Source organism: Salmo salar, chromosome ssa05, assembly GCF_905237065.1.
Source record: "Salmo salar chromosome ssa05, Ssal_v3.1, whole genome shotgun sequence".
Lineage (NCBI taxonomy): Eukaryota > Metazoa > Chordata > Actinopteri > Salmoniformes > Salmonidae > Salmo > Salmo salar.
This window is the reverse complement of record NC_059446.1, coordinates 49,000,657-49,024,514: the sequence shown is the minus strand read 5'-3', so window position 1 is coordinate 49,024,514 and position 23,858 is coordinate 49,000,657. Positions and strand designations below refer to the sequence as shown.

Genomic DNA, 23,858 nt, shown 5'->3' with positions numbered 1-23,858 from the left:
GTGGCGCCAACTGGTAAGACGCTTCAGGTGGGTGATCACATGCGCTAGTAAGGCAGAGGTCCCGAGTTTGCGCCAGGTATGGGCTGAATCGGGAGGAAGTGGTACTCGCTAAGCAAGCAAGTCTTTTACATTAGGTTAGTCTGACCCCCTCTTTAGCCTCTCCACAGAGGCAATAGAGGGGCAGATTCATTATTTAACTAAGCTTCTGACAGCTGGGGCAAAGCACAGGGACAGAAATTAACTTTTTTGTGTGTGTGTGTGTTTCTATGTGTGTGTGTGGTCATTTGCATTTGTGTGTGCTCACCCATGTGTATATGCATGTGTGCACAGTGGGCCGGAACAAAGGCCTGACAGTAGACAGGCTCGGCGGCGGTGATGCCTAGAGGAACTGAGTGCGGCCTGGACTGTCAATCACAGAACTGGCAGCCCTGGTGCCTGCTGGCTCCAAATCATCCCCCTCCTCTCTCGTTAACTCTGCAGCTGGATGGACACCAGCTTCTCCTCTGATACTCTCCTCTGTTCCAGTGTCTTGGTAATGTACCTCAGCCAGTGTCCAATGACCGCAGCAGTCTCAAAGCCTATTCTAGGGATAAGAAATTATTACAATATTTAACATATAATACAATTGAACGCATTGAAATATGCTAATCGTGTCAATTAATTTATGATGCCAAATATATTTGGCTATTTGTCATTGAATTGAAACCAAAGCTTCAAAGATAAAAAAAAGTATTTGATGTTTATGAAAATGATGTGTTTATTACAACAACAAAAAAAAGGTTAAAATTGAGAGAAAGAGAGAAATGCAGCTCTGTTAGTCAAAGGTAATTAATCTGCTCTCGTCACCCACAAAGGACGCCTGCTAATGAGAGCTTTGCTTGTGATTGGCTGCTGAGGGTTCCGTAGGGACCCACTGCTCTTTTGTGGTGACAATAGGGCCTCAATGCACCAGAGAGACAAAGTGACTGGACAAGTCATTCATCTATGCAAATGCCAGCCAAGACATGACCATTAATATATTAATATATTTCTCTCTCTCTCTCTCTCTCTCTCTCTCTCTCTCTCTCTCTCTCTCTCTCTCTCTCTCTCTCTCTCTCTCTCTCTCTCTCTCTCTCTCTCTCTCTCTCTCTCTCTGTCTCTCTGTCTCTGTGTGTGTGTGATGGACAGCCAACAATGCAGTCCCTCTGCCTTGAGAGGTCAGAGGCAGGTTGTGTCAGGAGAGTGCTCTGTTAGGAGAGGATAAATGTCACACCACTACATTCTCAGTCAATTCTGACAGAAAAATGTTTTATTCACACTTTTTTTCAATTCCTGATTATAATCACACATACACAACCAGAATAAATATATTTCCAGTACAAAAGACTATAATTCCCATAATGCTCTGCTTCATAGGCATTAATACTCGATGTAAACAGAAGTGAGAACAAAAGTCTGCCGTTTTAGGATTTCTGCTAAAATAATCTCAGATATGGAACAAAGACAGTCTTGCTATATGAATGCTTAATTTGATCTACTGTTAACGTAAGTACATATGTAAACCTTGTTATATTTGTTCTTATTATTGAGTCTGCCACAGTAGTTAGTCGTTTGCTAGCTAGACAAATCATGCTAGCTAACGTTAGCTATCTGGCTACAATATCCACTTACATGTTCGTCAGTTACAAACGTCATATTATCAAGTCTTCTAAATATTAGATTAAGTGAGCATTTGCATCAACTTTAGCTGAAATTATATTTATTTTTACTGGTTTATTTTTGGTCCACCATATGTCAAGATAATCACAGCTAACCTAGCCACATTCCTGGTTGATTAACGTTAGTGTGTGTTCCATGGTTTATCATTAGCTAGCTATAGTACATCACAAGAACAACTAACGTTACAACAACAACGACGTAACAAGCTATATCTGGCATTGCTGCAATGGCATGTTCTGTCGCTTGTTGACAGATGTTTGGGGTAGGTTTAGCTTAGCTAGCTATGTCAAGAATTTGTGGAAACTAAAGGGATTCTAGCTACAAAATTTGGCTAGGGTGGGGGTAGGCCCACGGAGAGGGAAGTAGAGGAAAGATAATTTGACACACATCTGTGAAGGAACATCTAAAGCTTTGATGTTTCAGCTCAACGTGAAGTAGTATTTATCAATAGTACAATCATTTCACTTTAAGGTATTATCCGGTGCTGAAATGTTTTTATCCTTTTGCCAGTATCTTTGCAAGGAAACTTGCTTTCCAATCTGTTGGTTTGAGACTAAATTCATGTGGTGGAGTAGGCTATAATTTATGATTGCTATATGACATTGATATAGCCTAGGCCTAACCAAAGAGGAAGATTGTGTTCATGGAAAACCAAATGGTTAGGCAGGAAGTACGACAGCAGTTCATCCTCATTTTAGACATGTAACAGTAAGCCTAGGCTAGGTGTTTTTGTGTAACACTGAAACTACAGGGTAAACTTCGATAATAACATGAGTGGTGTGATGTCATTGGGGAGTGTTGTGTGCTCTCTGACCAAAAACGTAGCATTTTAGTCATTTAGCAGACACTCTTATCCAGAGTGATTTATAGTAGTGAGTGCATACGTTTTCTGATTATTTTTTTTCTCATACTGGTCCCCGTGGAACCCACAGTCCTGGTGTTGCAAGCACCATGCTCTACCAACTGGCTACACAGGACCACAGAATCAATAAGTAAGCCAGCTAGCTGGTTCATTAAAAGCTAAACTAAGAAATAGGTTTTTGGTTGTTGGGTCAATCAGACCATGCCTATTTCAAGCTCATCTTTAAAAAAAAAAAAAAAAAAATGCAGAATATTTAGACAAGTTAGCTGGCTAACTCATTGATCTTGCTTTGTAGTATATCCCTCGCCTTGAGCCATTTGCTACTTACCTCCAACCAAAGTGACATCATCAGGACTAGTTATCAAGGAGAGTTAGCCCATTTTCTCCACCTTGTGGCAGAGCGGTACTGTCGCAAACATCTGTTTGGTGTGAAGAAACAGACAGCAAACCAAAAAACATACATGCTGCTAAGGTAGAGAATAATACTCAAACTGTTGTAGACTAGAAGATATGTCAGTTTAGGGAGTAAATGTTATAATAAGGGTTACATGGAGAAAGTCTGACCTCTGAATGCTTGGAAATGCAAGTGACCCTCTCCTATACCCCAAATAATAATTAAAACAATATGGATAGCAGAGAACATGTCTACCATTTGCCCTCATTTCTTTGACTTTTTGTCCTGTTAGCGTTACATGGCAATGCAGAAATGTTGATAGTGCTCAGGGCTGCGGGCCAGAAGGTTGTGGGTTCACCGTGGAGAAGAGTAGGGGTGGAAAGATCTAATTTATAGTAAAAACATTGGATGAATCTACCATCGTATTTGCAGGCTTACATTTTTCTGTGTGGATAAGCATACTCTGTCTGGGTAGGCCTAACTTTTGAAAGTACCAAGCTCAGATTCCTAATGACGTCTCAGATTTAATTATTAACAGGGACAGTTTCTGTAATTTGTGTGGTATTAAAATTACGTAGAATGACGTGGAATTGCATGCCAAATCAGTGTGTCTTGTTTGCAACGAAGCTGTCCCTGTTAATAATTAAATCTGAGACGTCATTAGGAATCTGAGCTTGGTACTTTCAGAAGTTAGGCCTAGGCAGACAGAGTATGCCTACCCACGCATACAAATGTACGTTTTAACTGCTGGCTACTCTTCTTAAGTGGCTTAACCCATTGAGAGAAGGTTACAAGTGTTTCCCTAAAAGCTGTCTGGGTTTAAACATATATGTGACCAAGAACCCGATAGTCACTCTGACAGAGCTCCAGAGTTCCTCTGTGGAGATGGTTGTCCTTTTGGAAGGTTCTCCCATCTCTGCAGCACTCCACCGATCAGGCCTTTATGGTAGAGTGACCAGACGGAAGCCCCTCAGTAAAAGGCACATGACAGCCCGATTGGAGTTTGCCAAACGGCACCTAAAGACTCTGACCATGAGAAACAAGATTCTCTGGTCTGATGAAACCAAGATTGAACTCTGGCCTGAATGCCAAGCATCACGTCTGGAGGAAACCTGGCACCATCCCTACTGTGAAGTATGGTGGTGGCATTATCATGCTGTGGGGATGTTTTTCAGCGGCAGGGACTGGGACACTAGTCAGGATTGAGGCAAAGATGAGCGGAGCAAAGTACAGAGAGATCCTTGATGAAAACCTGCTCTAGAGAGCTCGGGACCTCAGACTAGGGGGACGGTTTTACCTTCCAACAGGACAATGACCCTAAGCACACAGCCAAGACAATGCGGGAGTGGCTTCGGGACAAGTCTCTGAATGTCCTTGAGTGGCCCAGCCAGAGCCCGGACTTGAACCCGATCAAACATCTCTGGAGAGACCTGAAAATAGCTGTGCATCCCCATCCAGCCTGACAGAGCTTGAGAGGATCTGCAGAAAATAAATGGGAGAAACTACCCAAATACAGGTGTGCCAAGCTTGTAGCATCATACCCAAGAAGACTCTGGGCTGTAATCGCTGCCAAAGGTGCTTCAACAAAGTACTGAGTTAAGGGTCTGAATACTTATGTAAATGTGATATTTCCGTTTTTTGATTTTTGATTAATTAGCAAAAATGTGTAAAAACCTGTTTTTTTTTACTTTGTCATCGTTTTTTTCCCAATCAGTTTTAGAATAAGGCTGTAACCTAACAACGTGGGAAAAGTACTTTCCGACTGCACTGTTGATCACTTTATACAATTGGATCTGTTTTAAGATGACAAGGGGTAGGCCTCTGCTTTTTGCCATTTTCTTTAATAAAAGGCAGGCTTATGGCACCCTCACATACCCCCTCAATTTGAGTCTTGGATTTAACTTAACAGCCCTTCACTGACATGGAGGGAGGCTATTTAAAGAGTGAATGGTGGGTGGAGTAATTGACCGACCAAATCTATGGACATAGCAGCCTATAGCCTAATTTTGTCTGTCAGACAGGTAGGCCTACCTTTTATTTCTTAAATAGGAAGAAATAGGCTCCAACACAAAGCCCTCTTGTTCAAATGAAGATGGAAATTGAAATTAATTATGCAATTATTGATTGTGCCTCAATGGTTCAAGTTTCAGAACCACAGTGTAAGTTACTTGAATCTGTCTTATTGTGAGGTCAAGAACTCAATAACATCATGAGCAAGAAACATATTGTTTTTAATAAAATATATTATTGTAATAGCAAGCTATAAAGTTGACTTCGATCCATCCCTTATACAGATACATTTGCTTATTTCATAGCAATTTGTGAAGAAAACAAGGATTGGCCCAAGGTTTTACTACTAGCGCTCTTGAGGATCAATGGGGAATCTTTTTCTGTCTTGCTTTTCTAACTCTTGCCTTGTGTGTCTTTTTGTCTCTTTCCCTAACCCACAGGTCCTGTAAGTGGCTGGGCCTGTAGCCTGCGCTGTGTTGATCACGACCTCCCGAGCCAGGCGGGCTTCTGGGGCCTCTTCCCACAAGCCACACCCAGCCCACTGCTCCCCTGACCAACTGTTCCCTATGCTAACCCTTCTGAGCATGTTTTACTATATCTGTCTGCGGCGCCGGTCCAGGAGCGGAACTCGGGGTGAGGCGCTGACCAGCAGGCGGGCCGTGGAGTCAGGCCAGCGGGCCACCCTGCCCATCAGCGTGGAGGTGGAACAGTATGCCAAAGGTATGATCATTCACCTGCTATTGTGCCCTTTAGCAAGGCACTTAGTCCAACCCCTTAAAATAGCTCCAGGTGTGCTGCACTGGAGCTGACACTGTGCTCCTCGCAAAATGTGTGTTTGTGTGCTTTTGTCTGATGGATTGGGATCAGATGGACTAACCTTATCCTATCCTATAGAGGTGCTGGACTTCAGCTCCCACTACGGCAGTGAGAACAGCATGTCGTACACCATGTGGAACCTGGCCGGCATGCCCAACGTCTACCCCAGCTCTGGGGACTTCACCCAGACGGCCGTGTTCAGGGCATACGGGACGTGGTGGGAGCAGTGTGCCAGCGCGCCACTGCCCTTCCGCCGCACACCCAAGGCCTTCCACAGCCAGGATTACATCGAGCTGGCCTTCGAGGAGCCTGTCTACCCCACAGCTGTGGAGGTGCTGGAGACCTACCACCCGGGTGCCATTGTCCAGATCATGGCCTGCTCCCTCAACCCCTTCTCTCAGAACCCTCCCACAGACGTCAGGTGAGGACCAGTGGTGGTGTGGGACTTGGGTTGTAGAACTGTATTTTGACAAATCTTCTATCGTGAAATCTCTGCTTTTCATCCATAGCTACTTTCACACCTTCCCTATGTACCACCCTGCATCCCACTGCTGGCTTGCTTCTGAAGCTAAGCAGGGTTGGTCCCTGGATGGGAGACCAAATGCTGCTGGAAGTGGTGTTGGAGGGCCAGTAGGAGGCACCCTTTCCTCTGGTCTAAAAAAAAAAAAGATCCCAATGCGCCAGGGCAGTGATTGGAGTCTTTCGAATGGGATGTTAAGCGGGTTTCCTGACACTCTATGCTCACTAAAGATCCCATGACAATTATCGTAAGAGTAGGGGTGTTCACCCCGGTGTCCTGGCTAAATTCCCAATCTGGCCCACATACCATCACGGCCATCTAATCATCCCCAGCTTACAATTAGCTCGTTCGTCCCCCCCTCCTCTCCCCAGTAACTATTCCCAAGGTTGTTGCTGTAAATGAGAATGTGTTCTCAGTCAACTTACCTGGTAAAATAATGGTAAAAAAAATATATGTACCGTAAAACTTAAGTTAACCTCTTGGGGCTAGGTGGAATTGAGGAAACTCGTTTTACGATTTTAAAAGGTTTTGGTAAAGACACTCCACAAACCTCAAGGATGTTAGAAACAGGACATGCATTGTTGGTGATATGTCAAGTCAGCGTCACAAATTAAATAATTAAAATTAGAAAACATTGGTAAAATATTATATTGTCATTTAAAGAATTATAGATTTACATCTTTTGAACGCAATCAACTTGCCAGATTTAAAAATAACCTTACTGGGAAATCACACTTTGCAATAATCTGAGCACTGTGCCCAGAAAAATACGGCGTTGCGATACAGACTAGACGTCATGTTGGGGAGATCTAAAATCGAAAATACTATGTAAATAATCCATTACCTTTGATTCTCTTCATCAGATGTCACTTCCAGGTATCACAGGTCCATAACGAATGTAGTTTTGTTCAAAAAAAGCTCATCATTTATGTCCAAAAATCTCCGTCTCGTTAGCACATGATGTAAGCCAGCCGGACTTCTCGTCATGAACGAGGGGAAAAAATATATTTCCGTTCGTTCAAACATGTCAAACGTTGTATAGCATAAATCATTAGGGCCTTTTTTAACCAGAACATGAATAATATTCAAGGTGGACGAATGCATAGCCTTTTATAACGTATTGGAACGAGGGTACCCAACATGAAGTAGCGCGCCAGGTGTCTAATGGGACATCACCGTTCCATGGCTCTTGTTCGGTCAGATCTCCCTCCAGAAGACTCAAAACACTTTGTAAAGGCTGGTGACATCTAGTGGAAGCAATAGGAAGTGCCAAAATATTCCTAAACCCCTGTGTTTTTCAATGGGATAGGTTTAAAGTCAATACAACACATCAGGTATCCACTTCCTGTCAGAAAATGTCTCAGGGTTTTGCCTGCCAAATGAGTTCTGTTATACTCACAGACACCATTCAAACAGTTTTAGAAACTTTAGAGTGTTTTCTATCCATATATAATAAGTATATGCATATTCTAGTTACTGGGTAGGATTAGTAACCAGATTAAATCGGGTACATTTTTTTTATCCAGACGTGCAAATGCTGCCCCCTAGACCCAACAGGTTAATAGTCCGGGTGTTTGTTTGCTTCAATCTCTCAACACAACCGGTGTGCATTATGAGACAGGCTTCTATTTGAGTCAGTTGTCTATTTCCTTAGTGCACACAGCTTTTGCTCAATACAATTTTTAAAAGACTACCACATTGTTTATTGTGACCGTTATAATAACAAATTTATCGCAGGTCAGACTTGCAAAGACTAGGCTGCCTATCATACACCCCAATTTCGCCATTCAGCACCATGGAGAGCGGTACCGGTTATCACAAGTCGTGTTTTCTTTTTGGTGGCGCCATGGCTAGCAACGATGAAAGCATTTTTAAAGAATGTTTTCAATGCACATGACCGTAGGAATATCAAAGCTGTGTCCATGGTAACCTCAAACAATTCATTTAGACCCAGCGTTTATTTGAAACATGCGTTTATGTGCTGAAATGTGTGTGTATACAGTCTGTGTGTGTGTGTGTGTGTGTGTGTGTGTGTGTGTGTGTGTGTGTGTGTGTGTGTGTGTGTGTGTGTGTGTGAGCAAATTAAGGACTGAGTGGGCATAGAGTGAGTGTGTGCATAGTCTGTGCAAAAATAAAAATGTAATACAAGGTTCAATGCAGATAGTCCATGTAGCCATTTTGTTATCTGTTTAGCAGTCTTATGGCTTGGTGATAGAAAGCTGTTCAGGAGCCTGTTGGTGTCATACTTGTTGCTCCGGTACCAGTTGCCGTGTGGAAGCAGAGAGAACAGTCTATGGCTTGGGTGTCTGGATTCTTTAACAATTATCCGGGCCTTCCTTTCACACCGTCTGATATAGAGGTCCTGGGTGCCAGGGAGCTCGGCCCCAGTAATGTACTGGGCTGTCCGCACCACCCTCTGTAGTGCCATGCAATCGAGGGCGGTGCAGTTGTCATACCACGCAATGATGCAGCCAGTCAAGATGCTCTCAATTGTGGAATGGAGTTTTTCTTTTAATTAGTTAATAGACCAATAAGAAAGAGTTCCAAACCTCTCTGCCAATAACAGCTAGTTTTCAGTTTCCCCCTCCCCACTCAGACCACTCTGACAGTCCTAGAAAAGTGATTGCTTGAGAAACTGCTCTTTGCTAAGAAGCTATTTTGTTTGTTTTCAATTAAAATGGTCAAAAGTAATCACAGTAAGGTACTTAATTGTTACCCAGAAATGATTTGATATTGAGCTTAAAACGGCTGCATTGGACCTTTTTAAAGTCATGGGTGCACATTATTTATGTTATTTTTATGGGTAGTCCTGGGACTCTAACCCACTCCTGGCGTTGCAACTGCCATGCTCTAATAACTGAGCTACACAGGACCACAACGAAATTCGTGTTTGTACTCAATGGGCTGGTTTCCCGGACACAGATTAAGCCTAGTCTCGGAATAAGAAGCACTTTCACTTAGAATCTCCATTGAGCACGTTTTATTAGTTCAGGACTAGGCTTAGTATGTGTATGGGAAAACTGCCCTAAGTGAATGTCTCAGATTGAAGAGTGGTGAGTGCGTGTGTACCTCCTGAGAGGTGTACCTCTGTCTGTCCCCAGGTGGGAGGTGTTGTGGGCTGAGGAGCCCACCAAGGTGCTGACACCCCAGGCCAGGCAGTTCTCCCCCAGCATCAAGCAGCTGAGCTTCCCCACCAACTTGATCCGCGTGGAGGTCAACAGCTCCCTGCTAAAGTACTACACGGAGCTGGACGCCGTCGTCCTGCGCGGCCAGAAAGAGAGGCCCATCCTCTCCCTTTATAAGATGCCCAGGATCGACATCTGTGACCTGAGTGACAGCGATGAGGAGCTGTCTGACCCGGGAGCCTCCTTCAGACAGGCCGGGGATGGCAAGCACATTAACCTGGGGAATGGATACTTCGATAAACTGCCCTACGAGGTAGGGAGAATACGCTATTAGACACTCACATATACTACAACACATGGCTGCTGGCTGCATTTTCTGTCCACGAAACGGTAATAGTTGCAGGACAATTGCAAGATGCTGTTTTCCAAACAATTCTCGCTTTGGTTTTAAAGATGGACTATGCAGAAATCGCTCCGCCATTTCCTGGTTGCAAAAATGTGAATAGTACGCCTGATATCAGTTTATGTGACTAAAACAAGCAAGTATAATGTAGAGAATCATTGTACCATCTAAACCCCTATGAAAAATATTTTCCATAACCAGAAATATTGTATATTCAGCTGTTTGAAACTGGTGTACAAAACTGAAAGTAAAAGACGCAGAAGTGAAACTTAATGGAAGCATAGAAATAGCACACATAAAACAGATATAATGCTTCTTAGACTTGCTTTTAATGAGAATGACAGATCTATAACATGTGATATAGAATTTCAATTGAATTCGGTCGGTTCGCCCAAAAAGTGACATGTACGAGCAGTTACACCTGGTGCACATGACTAAGAAAGACTGACTAAAGGCCCCCAATTGGCCTATTTAGTGTCACCATGTAAGTCTGTGAGTGTTCAGTTGAACAAATAATGGAGTGAGTGTGCATAAATATACAAATGTGTGTTGTCTTTGTGACCAGTATGATGTTTCATCAGTGATCATTTTTGTTTGCATGATTTTGAGTTGGGTTAGTCCTATCTACTGAAAATGTTTATGCTTAGGATATCTTGGGCAGTTTTTGCACTTTGCGAGGACTTAATTGGACAAAAGATATCTCCCATAGACCTAAACATACTGGCTTGAACCCATGGAGATATTTGATATTATGCTTACAAAATAGTAATTTTCGTGTGTGTGTGTGTGAAATACAATATAGCTATTATCTGCTTGCTTGATACCCTGTTGAACAGACAGCGTATTGTTTATTCACTGCACACATGCACACATCTATTCTCTCTCTACCTCTGTCTTACTGAGAGAAGCACACATCCATATTGCACAAACAAGCAGATTCACTGCCACACTGAAACTCACTGCCACAAGAATATTGCTTTGTGTGTGCCACACACTTTTTTATATTAATCTGCTCTGCCTGACATCATCCCTTCTGTTTACTTTTCTCTTGCTTTCTTGCTTTCCTTCTCTCTCTTCCTCCATTATTTATCTTTCTCTCTCCCTCTCCCACCATCCTCCCTTCTCTCTTATTCTCTTTCTGTAGTTGATCCAGCTGATAGTCAGCCACCTGACCCTGCCCGACCTGTGTCGCCTGACCCAGACCTGTAAGCTACTCCACCAGCACTGCTGTGACCCCCTCCAGTACATCCAGCTGAGCCTGCAGCCATACTGGTCTCGCCTCAGTGACGCCTCCCTGGGCCACCTGCAGGGCCGCTGCACCCTGCTTCAGAGGCTCAACCTCTCCTGGACCGGCAACCGCGGAGCCCTCACCCTCACTGGCTTCAGCAGGTGAGTTAATGGGGTGGGGGGGCTAGACGATCTGGACATTTGTGGTTCATTGGTCTGTCTTCAGCGTGGCATGTGTGTGCCCATCACTTACGTTGATTTCAGGGTGAGGAATCATCTGTGTAAATATTGGACTATAAATTGTACCTTTCTGTATTTTACTTGTGCTAAAATCTTTATTCTACTGAGCCATTTTCTTTATGTTCATATTCTTACCTTTTATTATTTATTGTTGTCGCATTGTCGAGAAGGAACCTGCAAGTAAGCATTTTTTAGTTGGACGGTGTATACCATGTGTATCCCGTACATGCAACTAATAAAACTTTAGACTGAAACTAACATAAAGTTGTCAAATCCGGAACTTCCCTGTTAATGTTGTGTTGCCACGCCACAACACAGGTCTGACTTCCTCCCCCTCCTACCCCTCAGCTTCATGAAGGCATGTGGCGGGAGCCTGGTGTGTCTGGAGCTGTCGTGTTGTCACTTCCTGAGTGAACCGTGTCTGGAGGTCATCTCCCAGACGTGTCCCGGGCTGCAGGAACTCAACCTGTCCTCGTGCGACCGCCTACACCCCCAGGCCTTCACACACATCTCCAAGCTCACCCAACTGCGCCGGCTAGTGCTCTACCGCACAAAGATAGAGGTACAGTGCCTTCAGAAAGTAACCCTTGACTTATTCCAGATTTTGTTGTGTTACAGCCTGAATTCAAAATGGATTAAATAAAAATAAAAAATCACCCATCTACACACAATACCCCATAATGACAGTGAAAACTTTTTGCAAATGTATTGAAAATTAAATTCAGAAATATCTAATTTGCATAAGTATTCACACCCCTGAGTCAATACTTTGTAGAAGGACCTTTTGGTGTCTTTAAGCGCTTTCCACACCTGTATTGTGCAACATTTGCCCATTGTTCCTTTCAATATTCTTCTAGCTCTGTCAAATTGGTTGTTGATCATTGCTAGACAACCATTTTCAGGTCTTGCCATATATTTTCAAGTAGATTTAAGTCAAAACTGTAACTCGGCCTCTCAGGAACATTCACTGTCTTCACTGATTTTGCCCGAGCTTAGCTCCAGTTCCGTTTGATTTTTTAATACTGAGAGACTCCCCAGTCCTTAATGATTACAAGCATACCACCACTATGTTTGAAAATATGGAGAGTGGTACTCGGTAATGTTGTGTTTTGAGGCAAATCCAATACAACAATTTGTATTCAGAACAAAAAGTTAATTGCTTTGCCACATTTTTTGCAGTATTTATATTAGTGCCTTGCTAACAGGAAGCTTGTTTTGGAATATATTTATTCTGTACACACTTCCTTCTTTTCACTCTGTCAATTAGGTTAGTTTTGTGGCATAACTACAATGTTGTTCATCCATCCTCAGTTTTCTCCTATCACAGCCATTCAGCTCGAACTGTTTTAAAGTCACCATTGGCCTTGTGGTTTCCTTCCTTTCCGGCAACTGAGTTAGGAAGGACGCCTGTATCTTTTTAGTGACTGGGTGTATTGATACACCATCCAAAGTGTAGTGATTAACTTCACCATGGTCAAAAGAATATTCACTGTCTGCTTTTTTTTCTTTTTTACCCATCTACCTATAAGTGCCCTTCTTTGTGAGGTATTGGAAAACCTCCCTGGTCTTTCTGGTAGAATCTGTGTTTGAAATTCACTGCTCGACTGAGGGACCTTACCTGTGTACCTGCATGGGTTACAGAGATGAGGTAGTCATTCAAAAATCATATTAACTTTAGAACGGCCTTTCTTTAAATTACTGTAATGGCCGTGAACGGCCTTGTTCTAACAATATCTGTGTCAATATTGCAAAATGAACTTTCTAACAACCTGTTGTCGTCAACTTCATTACTGAAAATTACATCGTAGAAGCAGACATGACTTTTCACTGTGAAAGAGGCTTTATCTACGTGGGTTGGTGATACGGATTCGCACACGTCCTTGCACTTTGAAAAGTGATGATGTCGAGGTGAAATAAGTAAATAGCAGTTTGGTGTCTTCAATGTTTGATGCTGTGAAACTTGGGGAATAGCTCACAGATTAGTAAATCATCATTTTGTTGGTACAGGCGAGCACATCCGTGCACGTGTTCAAGCTTGAATGATTGCTCTCTGTCTCATGGAAATAGTTGCAGTGTTTAGCTGTATATAGTCAACTAACTAGTTGCTTGTTTTCTCTTGTTTCTACCAATGTAATTATATGGAAACTGCTTGCTATAGCTAGCTAGCTAATTAGCTAGTCTGTCAGGCAAGAAAAGTTGTGTGTAGCGGTGAATTTGGACGGCGCTCACGAAGCGTCAACCTCAGCTGTCACTTTCACTACTACAGACAACCTGTTAACTAGCTACTGCAATGAAGTCGTTTATCAGTTGGGTTTAGGTTATGGTTTGGCATGTTTGCTGGGTGCAGATAGCCAGCTAACAAGTTGCTTGTTTTGTCCCGTTTTCTACCGATGCAGTTCATTTGGAAACTGTCCCAGCTTCGTAACAAATCAGCTAACATTGGTGATGTCTGTAGTTAGTCTGTCAGGCAAGAGTTGATTGGAGGAGAGAGAGAGAGAGTTTGTGCGTGCGTGCATGTGTGGAATGGGAGGCGTGTAGCTAACTTTATCACACAATTTATTATGGGAACCCCTTATTAGGAAGAGAGTATGTGTAGAGGAAGGAAAAGCGAGGCAGGGAGAGGGATTATGTTCCTGACTACAATTGTATCCTATTTGTTTCTCCTCTCCCTCTGTTACTGTTCTTCTAGGTCAGTGAAAGTGAAGGAAGTGATGTCGAGAGTCAGGGCTCAGCAGTAAAAGGCAGGGAGGAATAGGAGTTAGAGATAATTGGCGGGATAGAGATGTTACGAGGAGGGAGAAAAGACTGGAGGGAGAGGGAGCACACCGAGAGGGGAGCCTACATTTCCATGGCGTGTCTGCCTTAAGTCCCACCATTCACCCTTGTACCACACAGCCTGGGCCTAAAGTGACAGTGGCATGGGTTTTGGAGTTGTTTTTAAAAGTAGTAGGAACTTCTAACTGTTCCAGAGCTTGTAATGGATGACAACAAGAACATGGGCGGGGTTGACCATCTTGACCAGCTGAGGAGCTATTACAATGTTGGATGCACACGTAGAAAATGGTGGAAGTATGTGTTTTGGGGGATGCTCAACATTGCCATCATAAGCGTACATTTTATGGGGGATCCTGCAAAGGCCCCTTCCCAGAAAACACAGGCGCTGGTCCCTGAAGGCATTCAAAATGCTGCTTGTGCATTCACTTTGATATTGCTTCAGTGGCAGGAAGAGGGGAGACGAGTGTGGCACTAGGGCGTGTGGACTGAGTTGTAACTAATTTGAAAGCAGGTGAAGTTTGAAGGGCACAAGAGAGGGTGTTTGGTGTGCATCCAGAGTGGACGCAGTGCAAAAAAATGGGAGATATGTAGAAACCTCCTTTTGGGTGCTCTATGCCACTTTGCAGGATGGGGCCATGCTTCTAGAAGTTCCATGTTGTATGCTAAATGCAAACACTAAAGTGACAGTGTGAAATATGAATATGTCCTACAAATCTCTTGTCTCTGAACATTTGTTGTGTTTTGTATATTCTCTTTTTCCGTCTCTATCTAATACTTGTTGCATTCACTGAATTGTCAAAGTAGGCTACTATTTCTAAATTTTGTCAGCCCTGGTCTGTACTAAATCTTATTGAGAGAGGTTACCTACATTTTGAAATACTGTAGTCTCTGAATAGCTGTTTGCGTTTCTAAATTGTTACAGAAGTAAGAATCATTGTCAATCAAATGGCCTACTTTGTGTGTGTGTTTTGAAATAGTTTCTGAATATTGTCCTGGTCACATTTTGGATAATTTGATTTATTCATATGTAAATAATATTTCTAAGTATGGGTTGTACTTGGTACATTTTTAAGTGAGTAATTTGGTCAAATGTACTGCAATTTAAAACTCTAGTTTTTTTTTGTTGTGTTGAGTGTTAATCGTTTTTTGATAGTGTCTTTACACAATGGAAGACAGCATGAGTGTTATTCCTATTGACGTGAATGTGGTGTCATAGTTTTAAAGAGCACAACCTATTCTTTAATAAGTTAACTTGTAATTCTCATTTTGTTCTTTGTTTTTGAGCTATGTCTGTTTGTTTGAAATGTGTGAGAATGAGCTTTATCTTGAAAATTCTCAGTAATCCACAGCAGCATTCTAGAATTATATTGGGGTTTAAAGGGTGAAACACTATTGCACACTGAGTGAGTCCATGCAATTTGTAATTTGTTAAGCAAATGTTTACTCCTGAACTTATTTTGGCTTGCCATGACCAAAGGGGTTGAATACTTATTGACTCAAGACCTTGCAGCTTTTCATTTTGTAATTATAATTTGTAAACATTTTGAAAAACATTCCACTTTGACGTTATGCCGTGTTATGTGTGACAAAAAAATCTCAATACGTTTTAATAAGTTCAGGCTGTAACACAACAAAATGTGAAAAAAGCAATGGGGTGTGAATACTTTCTGAACGCACTGTATGCTAAATAGGGATGTTAATCGGTTAGCCACCAAAAATGCATTTGACCGGTCATGCTTATCGGTCTATAGGTTAATTTGCATAATTTACTGGAATTAAATTGGCAAGTGTGTATTTTCGTTAGCCATAATCACCTATCTTACTTATCACACGTGCACATCATACAGAGCCTAGTCTGAGGAGCGGAATGGCCTATCAACTGTCAGACAGCTCGAGAGCAGCTCCTCATAAAGCTGGTAGCCTACTGGAGTGAAACATCCTTTTATAAGCCCAGTCATTGCGTAACAAATAGCACACGATTGCATTTAGAATTGTTAACTGTTTTGATGGCCACAATTTAAAAAGAGTTACAATGTGTATTTCTCAATCTCAACTCGGAATTAAAGCGAGCCTCCCATTTGCCATTCGAGTGCATCAGCGCGTCACCCACCACTTTGCAATGTAAGCATGAGGCAGTATTTATATTTATTTTTTATTTAACCTTTATTTAACTCGTTAAGAACAAATTCTTATTTACAATGACGGCCTACCCCAGACAAACCCTAACTCGGACGATGCTAGGCTAATTGTGCTCCGCCCTATGGGACTCCCAATCACATCCGGTTGTGATACAGCCTGGAATCGAACCAGGGTCTGTAGTGATGCCTCTAGCACTGAGATGCAGTGCCTTAGACCGTTGCGCCAATAGTTTCAAACCTGGAAGTTTTACTTCCCTGTAACGAGGAAAGTCTTACCTTGCTTCAAAATAGCCTACCAAAAATCCAACCATAGAAATGTGGAGGCAATTCTTTTATGAAGACTTCATGCCATTAAACAGCATTTCTCTCCTGTTCTGTTGGTTTTCATATCAACTTTCTTTCATTGTCCAGAAGCCAAAGGAACAGTCCTAGTCATATTAGCAACAATCCTAGTTGTTGCTATTAGATTCTCCCTCTTTCTAAATTTCTAACAGATATTTGAATCTGTCACATTAGGTGCGCTGTTTAGAACAGTGATGCTATTGCTCCTTCGGTCCGGTGTGGCTCAATTGGTAAGAATGTGGTAAGAGCATTCTTTTTTATTTTCACAGGAAAGTCATACTGACACTAGGGTCTCTCGTACAGATGAGCCCTGCATAAATACATCAAACACATACAATATACAAAATTACAAACCATTTATTAAGAAAAACAGACACATTTCTCAACATAGAGAATTACTCATTACTCTGAACTAACCAAGGGGGACCAGAACATCTCATTTCAGAGAGCTCTGGAAGTTGTTCCACATGTTATTGACTGTATATTTTTGTTTATGTGTAACTGCTGTCGTTTTTTTGTCGCACTGCTTTGCTTTATCTTGGCCAGGTCGCTGTTGTAAATGAGAACTTGTTCTCAACTGGCCTACGCGGTTAAATAAAGGTGAAATAAAAAAAATCAAAATAAGGGGAGGCAAAAAACTTAAAGCCGCTTTACCCAACTGTGTGGAGACCGAAGGGGCGTCCAGTGTTATCCAAGCCTGAGACCGGGTTTGGTCATTTGTATGTCTAAATTGAATTAATGATAGATACATACGACGTTTCTGAATGAGTGCTTTGTAGATGAACACAAAGAAATGCTGCTCTCTCTCCTTACATACAAAGAGCCCAACCCACTTTTTGATACAAAACACAATGGTGAGTTCTATAACCGTCAACAAAAATAAACCTAAGGGCACAATGAAAAACAGCATCTATTGGTTTAAGTGTAGATGCTGCTGCATGCATATAGATAATATCCCCATTATCCAAAATAGACATAAAAGTGGCCTGGACAATTTCCTTCCTATTAACAAAAGTTTGTTTCTGTTAAAGAAACCAACCTTGAACTTCAACATCTTTACCAGCTCAGTGACATGTTTTTTAAAGTGACAGTTTGACATCAAGCCAGATAGCAAGATATTTGTAGGAAGGAACTCACTCAATTTGTGTACTGTTCATACTAGTAATTACACATTCCTTTAAATCTGGGTTATGGGACCTAGAAAAAAAGCATGTGTTTTGTTTGAGTTTAGTACTAGCTTTAGATCCAATAGTGTCCTCCGCAGTGCTTGAAAATCAGATTTCATGTGTGAAAAGGCTTGGCCAACCAATGGCGCAATGGAACACGGTTTCATCTGCATTTTACAGCATTACCGATGTTATTTCTATAGATTGTAAACAGTAGTGGGCCGAGTATCGAACCTTGGGGCAACCATAACTTAAGCATGATGCCGGCGCCAAGGTTGTGGGTTCAATTCCCACAGAGATCACATACTAAAAATGTATGCACTCACTGCATTGTCACTTTGGTTAAAAGCGTTTGCTGAGTAGCATATATTGAGACGACGATGTAACACAAGTTATGCCTTATTTTTAGGCTAATGCACATGGCTATATTGGCGGTGTATGGGTTAAGAGGTAGTCGAGTTTCCTATTAGATGCATGACCTGTGGATGGCATCATTGTGGTTTACGTAGGACTAATTCTCTGCTGTCATCATTTGTAATGAACTCAGATCTCGGGTCACTGTTCTCGCCCAGGCTTGCTACAAAGCATTTCTGAGTGTTGTTCTCATGTTTCAGCCTTTTCCTAAGGCAGACACCATACCGTAGTCTTTCCAGTGCAGTGAGGTTGAGGACTAGGCTTTCAGGTTGTTTACTGCAGGCAGACTGAGCAGGCTGTGTGTGTGTGTGTCTGCAGTCCTATGTGTCATCCAGCCCTGTTGTCTGTCATTAAGCTGTCACTGGTATAATTAAATAGTTCTCTGACTGTCAAAAGGCATAAAAAGAGACCACAACACACACAAGCATACACGTTAGAGATGCTTGCTAAAGTACATGTCACGCACACTCAATTGCCATTCGGTGGAATGTTGACAGTTCCACATTGAAATCTCACCTCTATCCCTGTCTAGCAATGGTGGATTGGTGATAAGCAAATGTCTTTTTTTACGTTTTGAAATGTTATACTACCCTAATACTGTTGAGTTGTGTGTTTGCTAGACCAAGTCATCTTGGAGAGATATTGAATAACATGGGTAGACCTGTTATTGTAATTTTTGAAGTGACACCTTTGATACCCATACCTCAGTCTCATTTTACTGTGTGTGTACAAAAAGGGGTGCAATCATCATATTTTGGGTGAGTTGATAGAAACTTAACTCAACTTCGTGACATTTTCTCTCTCTCTCTTGCTTTGTTTATGTTGCTGCAGCAAACAGCCATGTTGAGCATCCTAACGTTCTGCATTGAGCTGAGACACCTCAACCTGGGGAGCTGTGTGATGGTAAGATGCCCCCCACAAATGCACTCACTATCATACCCTTCTCTTGCGCCAGATAGACATTTTAGGATCAGCTTAACTCCTAACCACAATCAAGAATCATGACAATTGATTCAGTCATTCTATGTTAGCTAACAGCCCTGAGGTCACCACCCCTATGTTCTCCCTGCAGATAGACGACTATGACGTGGTGGCCAGCATGCTGGCTGTCCGCTGCCGCTCACTGCGCTCCCTGGACCTGTGGCGCTGCAGAAACCTGACGGAGCGTGGCCTGGCCGAGCTGGCTGCAGGGTGCAGACTACTGGAGGAGCTGGACCTGGGCTGGTGCTCCACGCTGCAGAGCAGCTCAGGCTGCTTCCAGCACCTGGCCCGCAACCTGCCGTGCCTGAGGAAGCTCTTCCTCACCGCCAACCGCACCGTGTGCGACTCGGACATTGAGGAACTGGCTGCCAACTGCCCCGCACTGCAGCACCTCGACATACTGGGTGGGTACTACCTCCCCCTTTCTTTCTTAATCTATCTCTCTTTCTCTCGGTCTCACACAAGTTTATATAAAGTAATTTTATGTTCACACCCGATATTTGAATATAGTATTTTACTTGGAGCATTTAAAACACAGTATTCACTATTATTTGTCTGTAATTGCCTATCTGATTAATCTATGTATTTCTGAGTGTTCACACACATGTTGCTCACTCGTGTGGTATGTTTGTGTTATTGATTGACAGGCACCCGGATGGTAAGCTCCTCTTCCCTGAGGAAGCTGCTGCAGGCGTGTCCTAAGCTCCTCCTCCTGGACGTGTCCTTCTGCTCGCAGGTGGACGCCCGCATCGTCCAAGAGCTCTGCGGACTCTTCCCCAACGTGGCCATCAAGAAGAGCTTTACCCAGTGACCTCACCCAGCCCCACCCTCACACAGGGGCAGTGACACAGGGACACCAGGGGGAGGTGCTAATTTAGACTAGCGGGGAGGAGTAGTACTGGATTTCCATTGGGTACAATGAATGCGCCTGATGGCTGAGAGCACTGAGGCCTATTGTAATGTGGACTGAATGGTTAGGAGTGTTGTGGTGCCCTGAGCATCAGCTGAACACCTCACCCACACCTCAACACAGTCTCCTCGTGTCAAGCCGCTGAATGCAAGAAAGAGTCTTAAGAGGAAAACTGGTTGAAATCAGGGTCACGGTTTCAAAGCCGCTAGATTTCATCGTTGGTCAGCCTAGTAACTGACACATCTGGCGGCTGCTTGTCATCTGTCCACCCCTCCTGTGACGCATTTTGTAAAATGGGTGACTGCAATGTTGCATCTGAATCTGAAATCTCAGGGTTTTTATTTTGTTCATATTGTTTTAATTTGTTTAATTAATTTTTTTCAGCTAAACATTTGAGTCCTGTTTGATTTCCACTGCCACAGTTTGTTCTGAGACAACGAAAATTATGGGAGTTCAGAAAAATTTACATTTGGCACTGATACTGAGACAAAACATTTTTGGGGTGTATTTGATGTTGTACATTGTATGATTGTAAAATTATATCACCATCCTTAATTATTTATTGATCTTGTAGTATATTATTGCACATCTCCAATGCTACGAAGCAATTCCTTTAAACTGAGACTCAGCGATACGAGCAGCAGTGTGAAACAAAGATATTGAGGAATAAACGCTATACAATAGGCTGTACTTGTGAGCACCCACATTCCCAAACAGAGCATCTTCGCATGTGCATGGGAGGTCGTTTCACACTCCTGCAAATGTGATAGTTGAGGGGCAACTACTGCGGAGTAGAATAGCCTCTCTTATCCTCTCGCTTCACTATCTTTGTTGTTGTGGATATCGGCCTGATATGCAGCTACTGACATTTGTATAGCTGAATCTACCTTTATGCAAAACTTGAAGTTTCATTTTGAGCACATGCTAGCTAGTATGTGAAGTATTTTTGTGCCTTATATTCATGACTGAATGTGGTGTCCATGTGTGTCAGTGATTTGTAATGCTTTGCTTCCTGTCCTCTACCAAAGTTACTAGCAAATCCCAGGTCCCTCACTATAGCTTTATTTGACCAGTGAAGAAACCCATGCAGATCTGTCATCTTGATTGACACATGCAAAGCCATATTTATTTTAAACAGAATCTTATCTCCATCTTTCAATTCCCTTTTTATTAAGTGGCAGTTATGTGAATGTCTGCTTTTTGGATTACATTTTATTTTATCTGTGGGAATGTGGTCTGGTCACACTCAAATCACTAAAGTAACCTTCACAGGCAAACTATTGAAAAACATATTAATGTTAACACTCGTTCAACGAACACTCACAATCTGTCATCGTGCTACACAAATCTAGTTCCTCTCCTTTTGTCCTGTCACTAGTTGACCAAAGCCACCACAATTTTCACCACATTGTAACGCTACTTTTATTTACAGACATTTATTTATGTGGACCTGCTATTTTTGCAGTGATTGACCTTTCCCAGTTAGTGTGTGGTCAAACTTTGTGCCATTTGTAAAAACTTTAGTAATGTACCCGTAACTAAGTGTGAATGTCAGGTGTGGTGTCATCAAGACTTGCTGGCAAATAACCGCTCTAAAGTAGTGAAAAAGGTTGCACCTCTACTGCGACGAAACTGGGTGCTTTAATTTTAAATAAACTGAAGGTTGATGACTGAGACTACGTATTTATCCCCAACTGTATATCCATTGAAATGCCAGGTTCGACTGCCTTGTATTTATGGCTCATAGTGTACATTGTGCTGACATTACACCATCTTGTTTTGATCACTCTTTAAATAGAAAGGTGCCATACAGTGTTCTCTGGCTTGTCCCTGTAGGATAATTCTTTTTTGGATCCGGGTAGAACCTTTTCAGCCAACAACGAACCCTAAAATGACAAGTTTCTTTTAGATGGAAAAAGGTTTGATGTAGAACCCTTTTTTTTCCTGAGGTGCCTTATCATGAGCGGTGACTCAACAGAAATAACTATATTGAAGTGTAGGGGTAGAGTCTTCTTGCCTGACGACTCAAACTGAATTTTTTTCCCGCTGCTCTTTCGTTTGCTACGAACTTCAGTCGGAGATTGCCGTCATTGAAGTAGTTTGTGGTGATGTCAAATTGAGGGGTGTTGTACCAAACAAAGTAATCAGTGATTGGATCATCTTTAACCAATCGGAGTAACAAAGCTAATGACACATTTTCAAACCTCTGCTTAACCCATAGACTTTACACACGTGTGTTCTGGCTCTTTCTTAGCCCAATGGTTTCTGGGACCAATCAGAATGGTTAGAATGTTTTTCCCGTTCTAGAAATTATCATGGAGTTACTCAGATCCAGACTCATTGCAGAGAAGAAACTAATGTCTGTGGGTGTGGCAAAGCATTTGGCCAGAGCAAGGAGTTTGGGAAGCCAGGCAAAGGGTCATCTTGTGTTTTTGGAACAACTAGAGGCCATTAGTAAGGTTGACTGGAAGTTCAGCATTAGCCTTAACCCTCTGCCGTTTTACTGCCTATTAATACTACAGGGAGAAGTGACATTCTCTTGTCTCCTTAATTGCCTTTTAATAAATTGTTTGTGCCCGGTTTAATGATGTATATTGTGGCCCTGTAATGTGCCCTAATGATGGAGAACGAGGCGGCTGCCGGTGAAGTATTAATTTGGACTGCCTCCCCGATGATTACTGATCCGCCACTACCACCGCCGCTGCCTGTCCCCCCACACAAAACGTGATTCATGGAGACTTTCCGCTCGATGCAGCGGCTTGATTTTTCGCTGTCATGCTCTACTATAATCCTAATGCATCCGTAGGGGATCCTCAACAATTAGTTTAGCTTGTATTTGTTTTGCAAGAGCCAGGCCAGATGAATCTAGAAGTAAAAAGTCTGAATGAAATGATTGCCTCTTAAATTAAAAGTTCTGGAGTCAAATTTTTGAACCCTAAACAAGGAAGGAGCAGATGTTAACTGTCCCAACAGATGATTTTGAACTATTGTGGTTACTGCTGGTCTAACAAGCAAATATCTAAGCATGGCATAATGACGGCTTCCACAATACTGAGCCGAACCAAACCAAGCTTGGCCTGGTTACGGATCATCATAGTTCTATATATCATAGATCATAGTTATATATATCATAGATCATCATAGTTGTCATAGTCATCATAGTTGCTGGAACTAGGCGGAAAAGGATCATGTGAAATTAAAATATCTGAGCCTGCACAGGTTGGCTCTTGTTGGCACACTTGCGTGAAAAAGCAGTGCATGGATCAGTGATGTCACTGTTGGAAATTTCCCTCTGTCCAAGCTATAGTTTTTTCAGAAAGGTGGGGTTCCTTTGTTCATTTTATGGTTTCCTCTAGTTACCACAGCCAGAAACGGGCTATATCTGATTTTATGAAGGATTTATGATGCATGTTTCTGTAGGTTGCCAAACCTTTTATGTAGTTTTTTTCAGACACAAATTAAACACACAAATATTCCAATTAAGATTACACAGACATTATTATGCAACATAATTACATCATTAAACAACTCCTCAAACATAAAATAACAGTATAATCTCTTGTAGGCAGATTTTGCGTATAGACCAAAGAATCAGTTGGAACTGAATGGGATGCGTGAGATGACAAGCAGCAGAAGTTCTGTTTTTATTTTATTTGGATGTTTTAGGATTGGACGAAGGCAGTGCCTAAACTGCTTCAATGCAAGTGCTTTGCACATGGGGGGGCTTTGGCTTTGTGAGGGTGGAGACTTTGGGCCCGATTCAGTCAGATTCTCTTTAGCCGAAATCCGCATAGCTGATGTTTTGACAGTGTCAGAGGTGGGACTGCTTTTGAGCTG

General features: G+C 42.3%; 1 protein-coding gene across 1 annotated transcript; it reads left to right on the top strand.

Moving 5' to 3' along the window:
• Nucleotides 1-1,364: 1,364 nt before the first annotated feature.
• Nucleotides 1,365-21,697, top strand: LOC106605030 (F-box/LRR-repeat protein 4). Its single transcript, XM_014200258.2, has 9 exons — nucleotides 1,365-1,524; nucleotides 5,405-5,684; nucleotides 5,859-6,201; nucleotides 9,402-9,738; nucleotides 10,973-11,217; nucleotides 11,644-11,857; nucleotides 18,962-19,033; nucleotides 19,203-19,515; nucleotides 19,759-21,697. Exons 2-9 carry the CDS (start codon nucleotides 5,531-5,533, stop codon nucleotides 19,920-19,922), a joined length of 1,842 nt encoding a protein of 613 aa, XP_014055733.1. The 5' UTR covers nucleotides 1,365-1,524; nucleotides 5,405-5,530; the 3' UTR covers nucleotides 19,923-21,697.
• Nucleotides 21,698-23,858: the final 2,161 nt, after the last annotated feature.